Source organism: Glycine max, chromosome 10, assembly GCF_000004515.6.
Source record: "Glycine max cultivar Williams 82 chromosome 10, Glycine_max_v4.0, whole genome shotgun sequence".
Classification (NCBI taxonomy): domain Eukaryota; kingdom Viridiplantae; phylum Streptophyta; class Magnoliopsida; order Fabales; family Fabaceae; genus Glycine; species Glycine max.
This window is the reverse complement of record NC_038246.2, coordinates 21,336,307-21,352,574: the sequence shown is the minus strand read 5'-3', so window position 1 is coordinate 21,352,574 and position 16,268 is coordinate 21,336,307. Positions and strand designations below refer to the sequence as shown.

The window sequence follows — 16,268 nt, the reverse complement described above, 5'->3', positions numbered from 1 at the left end:
CTTGGGCCTTCAGCAATAATTAATAGTCTTGATAGTGTCTCTGCCTCTGGGCCTTCATCCTTCTCCACTTGGGCCTTCATCCTTCTCCACTCGGGGGCTTTGTCCTTCTCCACTTGGGCCTTCGTTCTTCTCCACTTGGGCCTTTAGCCTGTATTTGGCCAGTTTCATGATTCTCATCAGAATAATACTTATATATATAATCATTCAAAATGCATCGTTTACAAAATTCCGGGTAGAAATTTCCAAGATGTCACAGTGGTGTCATTCAACAACAACAAAAAAAAAAGAACAAATGAAATCGTGATTCTGTTGTAAAAGTATATATAACATAATGGAAGAATTGTCAACGAAGGCAGACAAAAAAAATACCAGATGGAGGAGTGAACTAGAAGGAGAGCACGAAGGATTTAGGAAACAAAGGTTTGAGAGAAGGTTAAGAAGGAAATGAGATGGAAAAGAGTTGAGAAGGGTTGAGAAAGGATTAAGAAGGAAATGAGGAGATAGGAAGATAGGAAGGAGTTAGAAAGGTTTGGGAGATGGGTTGGGGCATAGCAAGGGAAGGAGTTGGGAAAGGGGTGTCAGGAAGGTGGGGGGCACAGGTAAGATTGAGGAAGAAGAGGGGGTGGGGGTTGGAAACAAAGGTTTGAGAGAAGGTTAAGAAGGAAATGAGATGGAAAAAAGTTGGGAAGGTTTGGGAAAGGGTTAAGAAGGAAATGAGGAGATAAGAAGGAGTTGAAAGGAGTTGGAAAGATTTGAGAGATGGATTGGGGCATAGCAAGGGAAGGAGTTGGGAAAGGGGTGTCAAGAAGGTGGGGGTCAGGAGTTGGGAAAGGGGTGTCAAGAAGGTGGGGGTCACCAGGAAGAAGAGGGGGAGAGACATTAGTATTCCCTAAACTTATTGAACACAACTTAAATAGGCCTTGCTGGATCCAATTAAGGCACTTCTTGCACCACCATAATTACTTCATGCACCTTTTTAAGCTTCAGGAGCACTTGATCCATAATGTAAAATTACATTATCTAGAATGTAATTTTACATTCCAGATTAAGTGCTGGAAGCAACTATGGAAGTGCAGGTAGCAATTGCCCCAACTGCTTGATTGTCTACAATCAAGCACTTCATGGTAGATTAATCCTCTCAAAAACCATTAAATTACTTACTGATTTCTTAATTTAAGGAATATATAAATAATGAGCACGTTAATAAAATTTGTTTCAACATGTTCGCAAAAAAATAAATAAAAATCTAGTATGATCCCAAACTATTTTCATTACATTCATAACGAGGAAAGTTTCCCATCACTCATGAATTTAATGGCAAAATCTGGTAGTCTTGCTTGAAATATTTCCAACGGCATAAGTGACCTCTACTGCTTCATAAGATACTAGCCAATATACCAAAGGCAAAAGGGACAGTTTGTCACTCATTCAGAGACATATAGCATAACATAGCATAACATATTAAAGTTGGTGAGGTAATTAAAAAAATCAGAGAATGCATTAGAAATCTCATTGGAAATTTAACCAAGGTGTTGCATTGCTATTCTCCAATCAATAACCATATGATGAAGAATTAATATCTTGTTCCTTACTGCTAATATATAGACTTTACAAATTGAACAAAATTCAGTGTAACTTCATCCCTTTAATCAACTGTGATGACCAATATCTATAATGAATACGGCTTTCAGCCAGCTCCTATACTGTCTGCATCTTTGGAAGAATATATGTGACATTACATCAATGGTAATGATTTACTTCTTCGTCACTTTAGCAGCAACACATTAATGAGTTATGCGCTTCAGCACACCAGCGGTAACTGGTTAACTCAAAAAGCATTTGCAAGTTACAGCTTCACGGTGAAAGTCTACCTTGTTTTCTTGTTTGTAATTTTTGGATTCTTGGACATTCGGATACTTGCGGGGGTGACCTCTACTAGTTCATCTTCTTGGATGTATTCAATGCAGTCATCCAGACTATAGTCCAATGGCGTATCAAGAATCACTGCATAAGGGAATAAAGTAAATTAGAACTTCCTTGATTATTAGAAAACTACTATTATGCATGAGTGAATGTGAAGTTGCACAATAATAATAGACTAGTCAAATATATAATCACAATTCAGGCTTACATAATGTTGTCAACCTGGGATACATAAACCAAACATACTCTGAAAAGCCTATTCATTCAACAGCTTTGTATAATTACATAACAGTAATTATGTATTGGACCTTAGAATGTGTTTACCAAGTACAGGGTGCCTTGGATTCAGATAATAAAATAATTTTCAATAACAGTTTTTTAATTATTCAAGCAAATAATTTGCAAGAATCATAAAAGGAATAGTATTGCGAAAAAGAACAAAAATAACACACATCTGATTGAGGCTATGTTGCTCCTATAGTCACATCAGAATTCGATGTAAGATCTTTCTTAAAGCAGTTAAGAAATACTAGCACGCAAAATAGCTTGAGATAAACCATGATTATTAAAGTAGCAGTATTCCTCCAATAGTATCAAACCCTTTTATTTGAATTAAAATTAATTAAAAGAGTAAATCATCTTAAGTCAGTTTAACACTGGTTTAAGGAACTAAATAGTATCAAACCCTCTTATTTGAATGTGCATTTCATATACGATAACAAGGTAATTGCACTGGAGCTGCTTGTCACTCACCTGTTTGTTCCTTGTTGGAACGTATGTTGGTTGCAGCTTTCTTCTTGCAAACATTCAAGGACAAGTCCCCAGGTCGCTGATGGATGCCAACAATTTGACCTTTATAAACATCCACTCCAGGACCAATAAACATCTGTCCCCTCTCCTGTGAACTAGAGATTGCATAAGAAGTACTTGTTCCATCCTCAAAAGCAACCTGAAATTCCATAACTATCATTAATGAATGGAGGAAACAATGGCACCGTGGAGTACCATGCTACAGATAATAATGTTTATAATGCAAACATTACCAATGAGCCTTGATCCCGAGTACTAATTTCACCAGCCCAAGGCCCATAGCTATCAAAAACAGTGTTGAGAATAGCAGTCCCTCGGGAGGCAGTTAAAATTGAATTCCGCAATCCAAGAAGGCCACGGGTTGGGATCTTATATTTGAGTAGTGTAGTTCCTTCCAATCTAATAGAGAAATAAATGTTGTCAGTATCAGATCAAATGCTACATTAGTCTAGTCGATACAGATATTCTAAACTGTAGTATAAAATGCACTGTAGAGTTAAGGGAGTGAGATATCCATTGATAATAATAGTGTAGAAAATTAACGGATTAGATTTTGATATAATACAAGCATGTGAATTACAACCTGACAGAGACAAGCATGGGCATTGGATATAACATTGGCATGACCGCATGACAATGTTTCTAAAAAAATTAGGATGCAGGTAAATGAGGATATTATACAGAGCCAAAATAAATAAATGAATAAAGCAATCCACATGATGACATGAGACATCATAAGCAAAGAAAAATAGTTTGGATATAGGCATTCTGTGATTGATTGATGATTCTCTTAGAAATTTTGCTTTACTTCAATGCTAACTCCTTGCCATGACATGAGGATGATGATGATTGTCTTAGAAATTTTGCTTTACTTCAATGCTTTGTTTCCATAACAGTATAACATCGGTTCTAAAATATATCACGTTCAAAATAGAAGCAAAGAAAGAAATTTACACACCCAACTCCTTGCATATCGAACATTTGTCCTCGTCTCTTGCCAAGAAGTTCAACAACAGCTCCCATGTGCTCTTCTGGTACCTCCACAGTTGCAATCTGCAGCAATTCCTCTTATTAAAACATGTAATAAATGAGAATAAATTTATTCTTTGTTTGGATAATAAAAAAATAGGAAGCAAAGAAAGGAAAGAGAGAAATATAGTGGAAAAGATATATTGTTCCTATGGATTAAAATGAAAAAGAAACTAAGAAATTTCTCTTCGCTTTGTTTGGATGAGTATAACAAGTAGAAAAAAGAAAGTGAAGAATTTTTCTCTTATGTAGGGAAGAAGAATGGGAGAAATAGAAGATAAAAATGAGAGGAGAAATTATTTGGCTGTGCCTTTTATAAAACACTCTCTCCCCATTTTTCTCCCGATCAAAAAGCTAAAAGCCCTATATTTCTATCATATATCCTTTCACTCTATTTTATCCCATTCAAACAATGTGTTCAACTGTTTAGCAAAATACTGGGTAACTTATGATTAAGAATTTTCAAGCACCAAAAAACTTGAACTAGCAGTTCCAAATCCAATATTTAGCAGGAAAAAAAAAGTTCCAGGATATAATTGTAATATTCATGTTCAAACACAATCATGTACAGGAAAATATCAAAACAATGAATAGAGATTTCCCATATGACATCATCTGTGTATAATCAACAATGTTGATTTTGCAAGTAGAAGTTACTTAAAAGCTATTTTATAGGAAAGTAAAAATTGAAAAAGAAAACGTATTAAAAGGCTATCACATTTTCAGGATCATTCATATGCTTTTCATAAAACACAAGAGACTTTGATGCATTCACATACATAATAGATTAGCATCGGAATATTTATAAGGTCAGACTGACCTTCATAAAACAGGACACAGCATAAAACAAAGCAATTAATCATGATAATTAAGCTAGTTTTTTATGTCTCAAATAAGCATGTCAGTTCTCAGGAAAAACAACTAGATTTCAAGGTCTGTCAAATAAGACTCTAACTCATGCATTGTCATATCAACTTTGGACTTTTTGCTTTTGAAAAGCAATAACAAATGGATTGAGAAATCACCTCATACGGTTCCAACAGTTTTTCATCCACCTTCTTGTTGATAACTTTGGGAGGCCCAACCATGAATTCATATCCTTCTCTTCGCCTGCAGTTGCAATATTATTTAAAGAACTTGAACAATAATTAACAAGAAATGGAATATTCATATGCTTACATATTTTCTATAAGTATGGTGATATGCAAAGTTCCACGCCCACTGACAACAAATGTATCAGCTGTTTCACCATCTTCAACTTTCATAGCCAGATTCCGCTCAAGTTCACGATAAAGCCTGTCCCTTAAATTCCTACTAGTAACATACTTTCCCTGAAAATTAACAAACATGTTTTAGCTGGTATCTTACCTAGCTGTGAAAGCACAACTTGCACTATTACAAAGAAAACTGAACCTAAGAGCAATTGTTGTCCCAAACAGACAGAATCAGGATATCCACACAGTAAAAGATAACAGAACTTTTTATGGCAATAAAGTATTAATCTATAGATAATTTGATATACCTCACGGCCAACAAAAGGTGAAGTGTTTATGGAGAAAGACATTTTCACTGTTGGTTCTTCCACCTTGATTGAAGGTAGTGGTTTCCCAGATACTTTATCAGCAATTGTCTCCCCGATCTGATTACAGAATGGTAAAGGTTAATGAGGTTACTGTAAAACAAGATTATGCACTCTATCCAAAATCCTCAATCTTTACCTGAATATCAGTAATTCCACATACTGCACATATATCTCCTGCCTCCACCTTATTTGCAGGGACCCTATTGAATTTGTCATACACATAAAGCTCAGTAACTCTTCCATATCTACATGAATCATCTGAAGTACATACCTGACAAAATCAATCAATAAGTGGTGTTCTGATAGAAACTGAATCAGAATATATTAGAATGAAATGATATTTTATAGATCAAATCCCTAATTCCCAATCACTGATCCAATGTAGAACAGTATAAAGAATAGGGTACTGTACAGCAAGAATGTGATTTCCCTGGATGCTCGAGAGATTGAGACCTCTCCCACAATTACCTACTCAACATCATTCCATGGCCCTAACACAGTAACACACTCTATCTCTTTCTATTTTTCTATTGTTGTTGTCATAACTAACTAATTATTACAGTAAGTGTCCTGTTTCTAAGAATCCCCTGTCACTCTTCTAACTCTCCTTACATAGACCTATTTAATTGGAGGTCTCTTACTATCATAAGCAGATTAAAATTATCTACTTCCTGGACTTCAAAACAAAATGGTTATACAAAACTGAAATGAAGTCCTCAATAATGTCTACTCAACCTCCCGCCAAAACTAAAAAAAATTGAGTTAGAGAAGTGAGTCTGAGACTTAAAATGTAGTTATAAAGTTAATAAACTTCACTTATTATTCAAAAATATTTATCCCTAGCAATATAAACTCAATGTAAGTAAAAGGTAATGTGTTAGTATGGAGGAATTCACAAAAATGAAGAACAAAAATAAAGGAAAAGGAATACTCACTCGAACATCCAAGCCTTTTTCTAAAACTCCAGCTTGCACACGCCCAATTGCTATGCGCCCTTTATGTTCATCATACTCAATATTTGTAACCTAGTAGACAAATAAGCATATGGAAAAACTACAAATTAAATCTTGTATACACATTTATGAATCTTCCTCACACAAAATTGTTCACTATCATGTTTAATATTAAGACTCATCTAGTATTTTAAATTTTTTTATGCTCTGTTACAAATGATAATGGACTGCAAAGTAGATCCTACAAACTTCATAAATGACCATGTTAGATACAGAAATGACATTATCTCCATATAAATTAGACAGGATTGTAATCCTGCCTAGGGTAGCTTTGCTATTCTTAGCCGGTCCCAAGCCCGGATAAAAGGAGAGGGTTGTGTTAGGCTTTCGACAGCCAACGTTAAACTTTGTCGAATCTCTATGACATGGATCAATTACGTAATAATGTGAATGCTAGGTCGTTGCCCGGAAGCAACGCGCTGTATGGCTCGAGTACAGTGTCAAAAGAGCAAGGGCCGCTGCATCGCCGCCCGGATGTAGTGAAAAGTAAGCAAGGGTTCCCACATTTTCGTGAACGGGTGTGGGTAAAGAAGCTAGTTCATGACAGGAGGATTCGCTTTGGTACATGGAATATAGGCACACTTACTGGAAAATCTATGGAAATAGTGGATGTTATGGTGAGGAGGAAGATCAATTTTATGTGCCTACAAGAAACTAAGTGGACAGGTGAAAAAGCGAAAGAATTAGACAACTCGGGATTTAAGCTGTGGTATACGGGAAAAATCAGATCAAGAAATGGGGTAGGGATTATTGTGGACAAGGAGTGGAAGAAGGATGTCGTGGATGTAAGAAGAGTAGGAGATCGTATCATAGTCTTAAAATTGGTAGTGGGACAGGACACCTTTAATGTTATTAGTGGGTACGCACCTCAGGTTGGGTTAGCAGAACACTTTAAGGTAAAATTTTGGGAGGATCTAGAAGGGGTACTTCAGGATATACCCCAAGGAGAGAAAGTTTTCCTAGGAGGGGATCTCAATGGACATGTAGGTAGCGTGGCTAGAGGTTTTGAGGGGGTGCATGGGGGTTTTGGCCTAGGGGAGATGAATGGGGAGGGTAAATCCATCTTGGAGTTTTCGGAGGCTTTGGATCTTTCTATAGCCAATACATGGTTTAAGAAAAGAGAGGAACATCTTATCACTTACAAAAGTGGAGGGACATGTTCTCAGATAGATTTCTTTCTTATCAGGAAGTCTGATAGGAAGTATTGCTTGAACTGTAAAGTTATCCCGGGAGAGAGCTTGACTACCCAACATAGAGTTTTGGTTATGGATGTAAGAATTAGAGATAGGACAAAGAGAAGAAGTCCTATGGTAGCACCAAGGATCAAATGGTGGCACTTGAAGGGTGAGAAACAAGGAATCTTCCAACAAAAGATATGGGAGGGTTGGTGTGGACAATCACAAGGAAGTGCAAATGATATGTGGAACAAGATGTCCCAAGAGATTATTAAAGTGGCTAAAGAGACGTTGGGTGAATCTAGAGGTTTTGGACCTAGGGGTAAAGAATCGTGGTGGTGGAATGAAAATGTTCAGAGCAAAGTTAGAGTAAAAAAGGAGTGTTTCAAGGAGTGGTCTAGGTGTAGAAATTCTGAAACTTGGGATAAGTATAAGATAGCTAGAAATGAAACCAAAAAGGCGGTGAGTGAGGCAAGAGCCCAAGCTTTTGACGGACTATACCAAGCTCTAGGAACCAGGGACGGAGAAAGATCTATATATAGGCTTGCTAAGGGTAGAGAGAGGAAGACTAGAGATTTGGATCAAGTAAAGTGTGTTAAGGATGAAGAAGGCAAAGTCTTAGTGCATGAAAAAGATATCAAGGAAAGGTGGAAGGCGTATTTCCACAACTTATTTAATGATGGATATGGATATGATTCTAGCAGTCTAGACACAAGAGAAGAGGACCGGAACTATAAGTACTATCGTCGGATTCAGAAACAGGAAGTAAAGGAAGCGTTGAAAAGAATGAGTAATGGTAAGGCGGTGGGGCCAGACAACATACCTATTGAAGTGTGGAAAACTCTTGGAGATAGAGGTCTTGAGTGGCTCACCGAACTCTTTAACGAAATTATGAGGTCAAAATGCATGCTGGAGGAATGGAGGAGAAGCACGTTAGTGCCAATCTATAAGAACAAGGGGGATATACAAAATTGTGCAAATTATAGGGGAATCAAGCTCATGAGTCATACCATGAAATTATGGGAAAGAGTGATCGAACGGAGATTAAGAAAGGAGACTCAAGTTACTGAGAATCAATTTGGTTTCATGCCGGGAAGGTCGACCATGGAAGCGATTTATTTATTACGGCGGGTGATGGAGCAATATCGCATGGCCCAACAAGACTTGCACTTGATTTTTATTGACTTGGAGAAAGCGTATGATAGAGTGCCTAGAGAGATTTTGTGGAAAGCTCTAGAGAAGAAAGGGGTTAGGGTTGCATATATTCGAGCTATCCAAGATATGTATGATAGGGTATCGACTAGTGTTAGGACACAGGGTGGAGAGTCAGACGATTTTCCCATCACAATTGGTTTACATCAAGGGTCAACCCTTAGCCCCTACCTTTTTACCTTAATTCTGGATGTCCTCACGGAACAAATCCAAGAGATAGCGCCGAGATGCATGCTTTTTGCATATGACATAGTCCTCCTTGGAGAGTCGAGGGAGGAGTTGAATGAGAGGTTGGAAACTTGGAGACGAGCTCTAGAAACACATGGCTTTCGCCTAAGCAGAAGCAAATCAGAGTATATGGAATGTAAGTTCAACAAAAGAAGGAGGGTTTCTAACTCAGAGGTGAAAATAGGAGACCATATTATCCCTCAAGTCACACGGTTTAAATATCTTGGGTCTGTAATACAGGATGATGGGGAAATTGAAGGGGATGTGAATCATCGCATTCAAGCAGGATGGATGAAATGGAGAAAAGCATCGGGGGTGTTATGTGATGCAAAGGTACCGATCAAGCTAAAGGGAAAGTTTTATCGGACTGCGGTAAGACCGGCGATTTTGTACGGAACAGAATGTTGGGCGGTCAAGAGCCAACATGAGAATAAAGTAGGTGTAGCGGAGATGAGGATGTTGCGGTGGATGTGTGGTAAGACTCGACAGGATAAAATTAGAAACGAAGCTATTAGAGAGAGGGTTGGAGTAGCGCCTATTGTAGAGAAGATGGTGGAAAATAGACTTAGGTGGTTTGGGCATGTAGAGAGAAGACCGGTAGACTCTGTAGTGAGGAGAGTAAACCAGATGGAGAGAAGACAAACAATTCGAGGCAGAGGAAGACCCAAAAAGACTATAAGAGAGGTTATCAAAAAGGATCTCGAACTTAATGATTTGGATAGAAGTATGGTACTTGATAGAACATTATGGCGGAAGTTGATCCATGTAGCCGACCCCACCTAGTGGGATAAGGCGTTGTTGTTGTTGTTGTATAAATTAGACAGGATTGTCATTCCGTATTTTCTCACAAAATAAATTGGTCATGATCATCATTTGCTTCTTTTTATTTCTGTTTCCCCCAAGGTGGTAAATTAATACGTATAAAAATATGCTAAACATTATAAAAAAGAAGCAATATATTTAGTAACTACTTACCAACATTTGAAGGGCACCATCTTTGTCAATACGTGGTCCAGGAATGCATCTAATGATAGATTCAAACAATGGACCAAGGTCTTCTGCCAGATTTTCAGGAGTCAACCCTGCTTGCCCTTTTATACCACTTGCATATATTACTTGAAAGTCACACTGCAAGCAAACAAAAAAAAAAAAATTAAACATTACAAAGCTATGAAACTTACAGAATATTATCTTTCATAATACTGAAACAATTATAATCTTTCAAACACTAATTATATGTTCGAATTTACCAGCAGACAGCATTCAAAATCTAATAGCTTTCTTTATAACCTTCCCACAGATCATTGGGAAAGAAATCATAGAGTTCTGACTACTGACAAACTTCCAAGCTCCAACCCAATTTGTAAACAACACAGAAAACTACAACTGTCTAAGTTATATGATCACTGACATACCTGTTCATCTGTTGCATTTAATTCAATGAAGAGTTCAAAAGTAGAGTTGACAACATATTCTGGGCGAGCAGATGGCCTATCTATTTTATTCACAACCACGACAACTGAGTGACCAAACTCTAAAGCCTTCTTCAAGACAAATCTTGTCTGTGGCATTGGCCCTTCAACAGAATCTACCTACATAAAACAAAAAGCAGCTTGGTAAACCCTACATATTACAAGAAGCCGCATTCCAGGGACAAAAATGAAGTATTTATATATGAGAAAAAATGTATAAGAAAAATTCTAATAGAGGAAAACAAACTATCGTTGTTATAGATAAATATCCCCTAAAGAATAAGGATATATTTGTACAGTCTGAGTTGTAAGAATAAAATGGTGACCAATTTAAAATTCCTTTTAAATTGAAAACCAATGATGGCAATATGTTAGGCATCAAGACAAGAAAGAGAATAAAATTAATCATTTAGAATATAAGTAGCCGACCTCACCTAGTGGGATAAGGCATTGTTGTTGTATTTAGAATATAAGTTAAATGAGTTTCTTCTTCAAATACAGCAGTTTTTTCATAGCCTGTTTGTTCTTGTTCTTGTTCTTGAAACTAGTTTGTATAAGATACCCATGATAAGGAAGTGTTGAAGACACTAACCACCACCCCTTCCCCCTTTTCCCTTGGTCAAAAATACACAACAGAAAAGGGAAAAGTGCAGGAATGAAAACCATCTTTTCTTAGCTAAGAAATGTAACAAGCAGCCAGCTTTGAGTAGTTACTAATAGTCAATATCAGTCATCATGGTCAACTCAATGGTACAACAAGATGCATGATGATTATTATGGAAATGGGAAAAGAGTAGGAGTACCACTAGAAGGATTCCTTCCACCATATTCAAGATGCGCTCCACTTCACCACCAAAATCAGAGTGACCTGGAGTATCTATTATATTAATCTTTGCATCTTTATAAGTGACAGATGTATTTTTACTCAGTATTGTGATTCCTCTTTCACGCTCCAAATCATTTGAGTCCATTATCCTTTCCTGAACAAACTGATTATCACGAAATACCTGCACAAAATTCAACACACATTATCATATCAATTTCATCCACCCTTCCCTCTTTTCTACAAGAACAAACCAAATGACTTTGCTGTGGAAACTACGGTTAAACCAGTCAACAGATGTTATCAAGTCGCTAAAAACAACTTTTCCTATTCACAACAATTGTATAGAAATAAATACATGTTTGATTTACTAACAAAATCAACTCCACGCACTGACACAAGTTTCAATATAAAATTTGTACCTGATATTATTTTGGACATGCATTCTAATGGCATTTATTTAACAGTTCAAAATCAATTATATCAGAATCAATTCTACCAAACTCAAAAAATAAAAAGGCACTAAATCACTTTCTAGTTTCTACTACACCACCACATCAACACTTCTATTAAATATTGACCGAATTCGAGGGAAAAATAACAAAAGGGGAACTAAATTCACAAAATGACAATAATAAGGAGACCAAAAGTACAATATTTACTTCAATTCAACTCATATTCCATGCAATGAATAATACCTTAGTTTGTTTGAGCATGGCATCAACGAGAGTAGTTTTCCCATGGTCAACGTGAGCAACAATAGCTATGTTCCTCACATCCCCTCTTCTCAGCAATTGCCTCTTCTTCTCTAAATATACGCAAATGAAAACAACAACCACCAAAACAAAACAAGCTAATCAGATTAATTGACACCCCACACACAAAAACAATAATAACAAAAAAGAAAAGAAAAAAAGAATCTTGAAAAACCGAACCTTATAAGCAGAAATGGTACACAATGTCACAAAATACGAAAACAAGCAACATGCGATGGGAATTAATTACCTGTTTTGGGCTCTGTGGCTTCGGAAACGGAACACTTGATAGGCCTGCAAGAGAACCGTTTGGCGGCGGTTAAAGAAGAAGCAGAAGATGAAGAAGAAGATAAGGGGAGGCCAAGTAGCTGGTTAGAAAAAAAGGGTTGAAAAGATGAAGTCTTTGGAAGAGTGGTGTTGTTGGGTAAGAGAGGGGTGTGGATAGTATTAGCAGCGAGTGCTGCAATCTTCTCCATTGCTCCCTCACTCACTCACTCTCTTGGTTGGTTGGTGACTTGCAAAGAAGAGAAGAGAGGGAGAGGGATAGGGAAAGAAAAAAAAGAAAGAAAATGAGTATGAGGCTGTTAGTGATGGATTTTGTTGTTGTTATTGTAAGTGTCGTCGAAAGGAAACTAGAATTTTAGTGGCCCAGGAATGGATACCGATCATTTGTGGGAAATGACCTTATAGTGTTTCGCCCTCAATGCCTCTACGGACTACTTTTCTCCACATCACCAATCAAAGTGTCTTTTCTCCCTCATAATCTCTTCTTCTTTTTTTTGGCTTCACGAATCTTTTATATTTATTTTATTTTATTTTCAATAAAATCTAAAATCAATTATAGTATAGTAGTTGGATGGGTGACTCGTGTGTGATGCATAGACTAATTGTTAAATTAATTTATATAAAATTATTCTTAAATATATAACATAATTTCTCAACCTGCAAATTATATTTTAAAGTTTGACAATAAATAAAAACGAAATGAAAATAGAAATTATTTGTCATAAAATCTAAAAATGCCTTATGAAAAAAGAGAGGAGGCTTGTTAGTTCTCATTGAATTTGTTAATGCCTATTACATTTCCTGCTCGTGATGAATTTGTTAATTTTTGTTACTAAGTTTATGTGCCAAAGCAAGTGGGATATAATTAGAATTGGATGAGTGTTATCTTTAGTTGTGCTTAAAATAACTAATGCTACTGACTTTTGAAACATTGATATTTTTAATATTTTCTTTAGTATTTATGCAACTAATTACTATGCAGCCATGCTTAGTAGTAGAAATCTTAAACATAATTACTTTATGTTTCACAGTATTTTTGGAATTTATTTTTGGAATTTATTTTTATATTTATTGAGTGTTAATCATTTTCTATCATACTCTTTTTAAAATTTTAATTTGCATATTTTGACACGCCAAAATAACCACCGGCTAACATGGATGGTGAGGTATTTAGATATGACTTATTAGGTCTATGTGCATTCATCAACATTGATCCAATGTTAGTATAATAGTTTCAGTTATTCTGTTGTCCAGTAATTTGAATATGAAATTACCATTCCTTTTACATAATGATTTGAACTTAGCATTTTCAAACTCAGTTCCATGGTCACTCATGATAGAAGAGATGCAAAAACCTTTTTCATTTTGAATTTTTTACAAAATATTACAAAGACCTTGAAAGACTCTGCTTATAAGCAAGGAAGTATACCCATGTATATCTTGAATAATCATCAACTATGACAAAGTCATACTTCTTTCCTCCCAAACTCAATGTTCTAGTTGGTACAAATAGATCCATGCACAACAACTGCAATAGTCTGGAGGTGGAAACAACATCTTTAGATTTAAAAGAAGTTTTGATTTGTTTCCCTTGCTGACATGCTTCGTAGAGAATAAGTTTTCCAACAGATCTTAGACAATCCTTTAACTAAATCCTTTTTGGATAATTTTGAAATATGTTTTAAGTTGACATGCCCAAGTCTTTTATGCTAAAGACATCTTTCATCTTCTCTAGATAGTAGACATGTTACATTCTGTTGACTAAGATTTTTCATATCAATCTCCTACAGATTGTTGTGTCATCTGGCACTAAAGAAAGACTTGTCATCTTCTGTCTTGACTATGCACTTATCTTTGTTGAAGGAAATAATATAGCCACTATCACAAAATTGACTTATGCTAAGTTGGTTATATTTTAGACCTTCAACATATAAGACATTGTCTATAGAGGCTAGAGAAGGAATACCAACTTTTCCTATACCAAAGATCTTTCCCTTACCCATGCCTTCAAAGGCAACTGCTCCTCCTTCATGTGGCTTTAGGTCTAGGAACATAGACCTTTCCCCATCATGTGTCGTGAGCATCCATTGTCCTATATCAGCTTAAACCCTGGCTTTTTCCTACCAAGGATATCTACAACATGCACTATTTGAGATTTTGGTACTCATATCTATTTTGGGTCCAACATAGCTAGTACTCTTAGACATTTGTTTCTTCTTATGGATGCATTTGAACTTGGAGTATCAAATTTACCACAGAAGTCACATTTGTCTGAAGCAAACTATGACTTGGGGGAAGTTGTTCCCTTATCAAAGCCTAGATCAGCTTATCATGAGGATTTTAATGGAATTTCAAAAGAGTGGTAATAGTATTTGAGCTTTCCAGGAACTTGTTAGACAAGTGGCCTCAGATATCTTAAGAAGGGGGGGTTGAATTAAGATATTACCAACTATTTTCCCAATTAAAATTCTACTTTGACTTTAATGCAAGTTCCCTTAAAGATAAATTTCTAAATGATGATTCAAAATAATCAATCTGAATGTAAATGAAAAGAAACAATAAATAAAAGAGTTTAAGGGAAGAGAAAGTGAAAACTCAGTTTTATACTGGTTCGGCCATACCCTTGTGCCTACGTCCAGTTCCCAAGCAACCCGCTTGAGAGTTCCACTTTCTTGCAAAAACCCTTTACAAGTTCTGAACCACATAAGGAAAATCCTTCCTTTGTGTTCAGATTACTTTACAACAAGAGATCCCCGGTCTCTTAATCCCTTTTCAGAAGTAAGAAGAAGAGAAGAAGAAATCTCTCTTGAAAGAGATAGACTGTACAATGAAGCACTCAAATAATTTCTTATTGAATTGTAAGTGTTTTGGCTAAGAAATATTTTAGAGGATAAGACAATTTTACTTTAGAGAGGATAAGACTTTTTGTTCAGAAAAACTCTAAGTAAATTCGTGTTCCAAGTCACATATATATAAACCTTTGATGGTCATTCAAAAACCATTTGAACAGATGTGACTTTTGGAAATTATTTCTGAAAATCTCTTCTGGTAATCGATTACGAGAATTGTGTAATCGATTACAGGCTTTAAGATTTGAATTCTGGCTGTTATAAAACATTCAATAACTGCTGGTAATCGATTACCATCCAAGTGTAATCGATTACACATTGTAAAATTTGAATTCAAATTTCTAATAGCTGTTATAAACAGTTTCAAATGCTTGTAATCGATTACAAGACTTGTGTAATCGGTTACATGTTTTCAAAACTTTTCAAAAACATTTTAAAAGCATTTCAGGAAATAATTTGACCACTGGTAATCGATTACATCCTCTGGTAATCGATTACCAGAGAGTAAATCTTTTGTAAAGACATTTTAGCTTAAATTCTTTGGCCAAACCTCTTGTTGTTTCAACTTGGAATTTCCTAGAGATTATCTTGATCATATATCTTGAATTTCTTGGCTTCTTGTCTTGAATTAAACTTGAGAAACGCATGATCCTTTGGCATCATCAAAACATTAAAATGTCTTTGCTTCTACAATCTCCCCCTTTTTGATGATGACAATTTAATTCCTGAAATCAAGATACAAGATAGAATATATACAAGATAGAACGTTCACTCATCCATACTCCCCCTATGTTTTGGAATTTATGATCTCTTGATTTCTAAGCTCCTAATCCCCGTTTCTCCCCCCTTTGGCAACATCAAAAAAACCAATGTTCGTGGAAATATAAGACAGAAAATAACACGGCCATAACCATTCACAAGTTGAAATCAAACATAATTCAGTCATAATTAACTAAGTGCCCAATACTTAAACATAACCAAAGTTTAGAGAATAATGTCATAAAACATAGTCAAATACACGACTTAAAATAAAATATAATAATAATCTAAATCTATGAAGATGGTGGTGGAAGGTCGAAGCACTGACGAACATAACTCATATCATCCTCAAG

The 16,268-nt window shown here is 35.9% G+C and overlaps 1 protein-coding gene across 1 annotated transcript; it reads right to left on the bottom strand.

The window, feature by feature from the left end:
- Positions 1–1,512: 1,512 nt before the first annotated feature.
- Positions 1,513–12,677, bottom strand: LOC100794574 (putative elongation factor TypA-like SVR3, chloroplastic). The gene is made up of 14 exons (XM_003535856.5): positions 12,273–12,677; positions 11,966–12,075; positions 11,248–11,451; positions 10,388–10,564; positions 9,948–10,100; positions 6,280–6,369; positions 5,481–5,615; positions 5,285–5,401; positions 4,942–5,093; positions 4,788–4,872; positions 3,692–3,786; positions 2,967–3,132; positions 2,677–2,872; positions 1,513–2,004 (listed from the first exon to the last, which is right to left on the bottom strand). The coding sequence occupies exons 1-14, from the start codon at positions 12,496–12,498 to the stop codon at positions 1,868–1,870; spliced, it is 2,043 nt and encodes a 680-aa protein (XP_003535904.1). The 5' UTR covers positions 12,499–12,677; the 3' UTR covers positions 1,513–1,867.
- Positions 12,678–16,268: the final 3,591 nt, after the last annotated feature.

What these genes read in the sequence shown, in the direction of transcription:
- LOC100794574 (XM_003535856.5), bottom strand. Translation starts at nt 12,498, where the DNA reads ATGGAGAAGATTGCAGCACTCGCTGCTAATACTATCCACACCCCTCTC. An exon ending in CTCGGGATCAAGGCTCATTG is followed by an intron (nt 2,873 to 2,966) that starts GTAATGTTTGCA and finishes ATGGAATTTCAG; the next exon opens with GTTGCTTTTGAGGATGGAAC. An exon ending in TTCCAACAAGGAACAAACAG is followed by an intron (nt 2,005 to 2,676) that starts GTGAGTGACAAG and finishes TCCCTTATGCAG; the next exon opens with TGATTCTTGATACGCCATTG.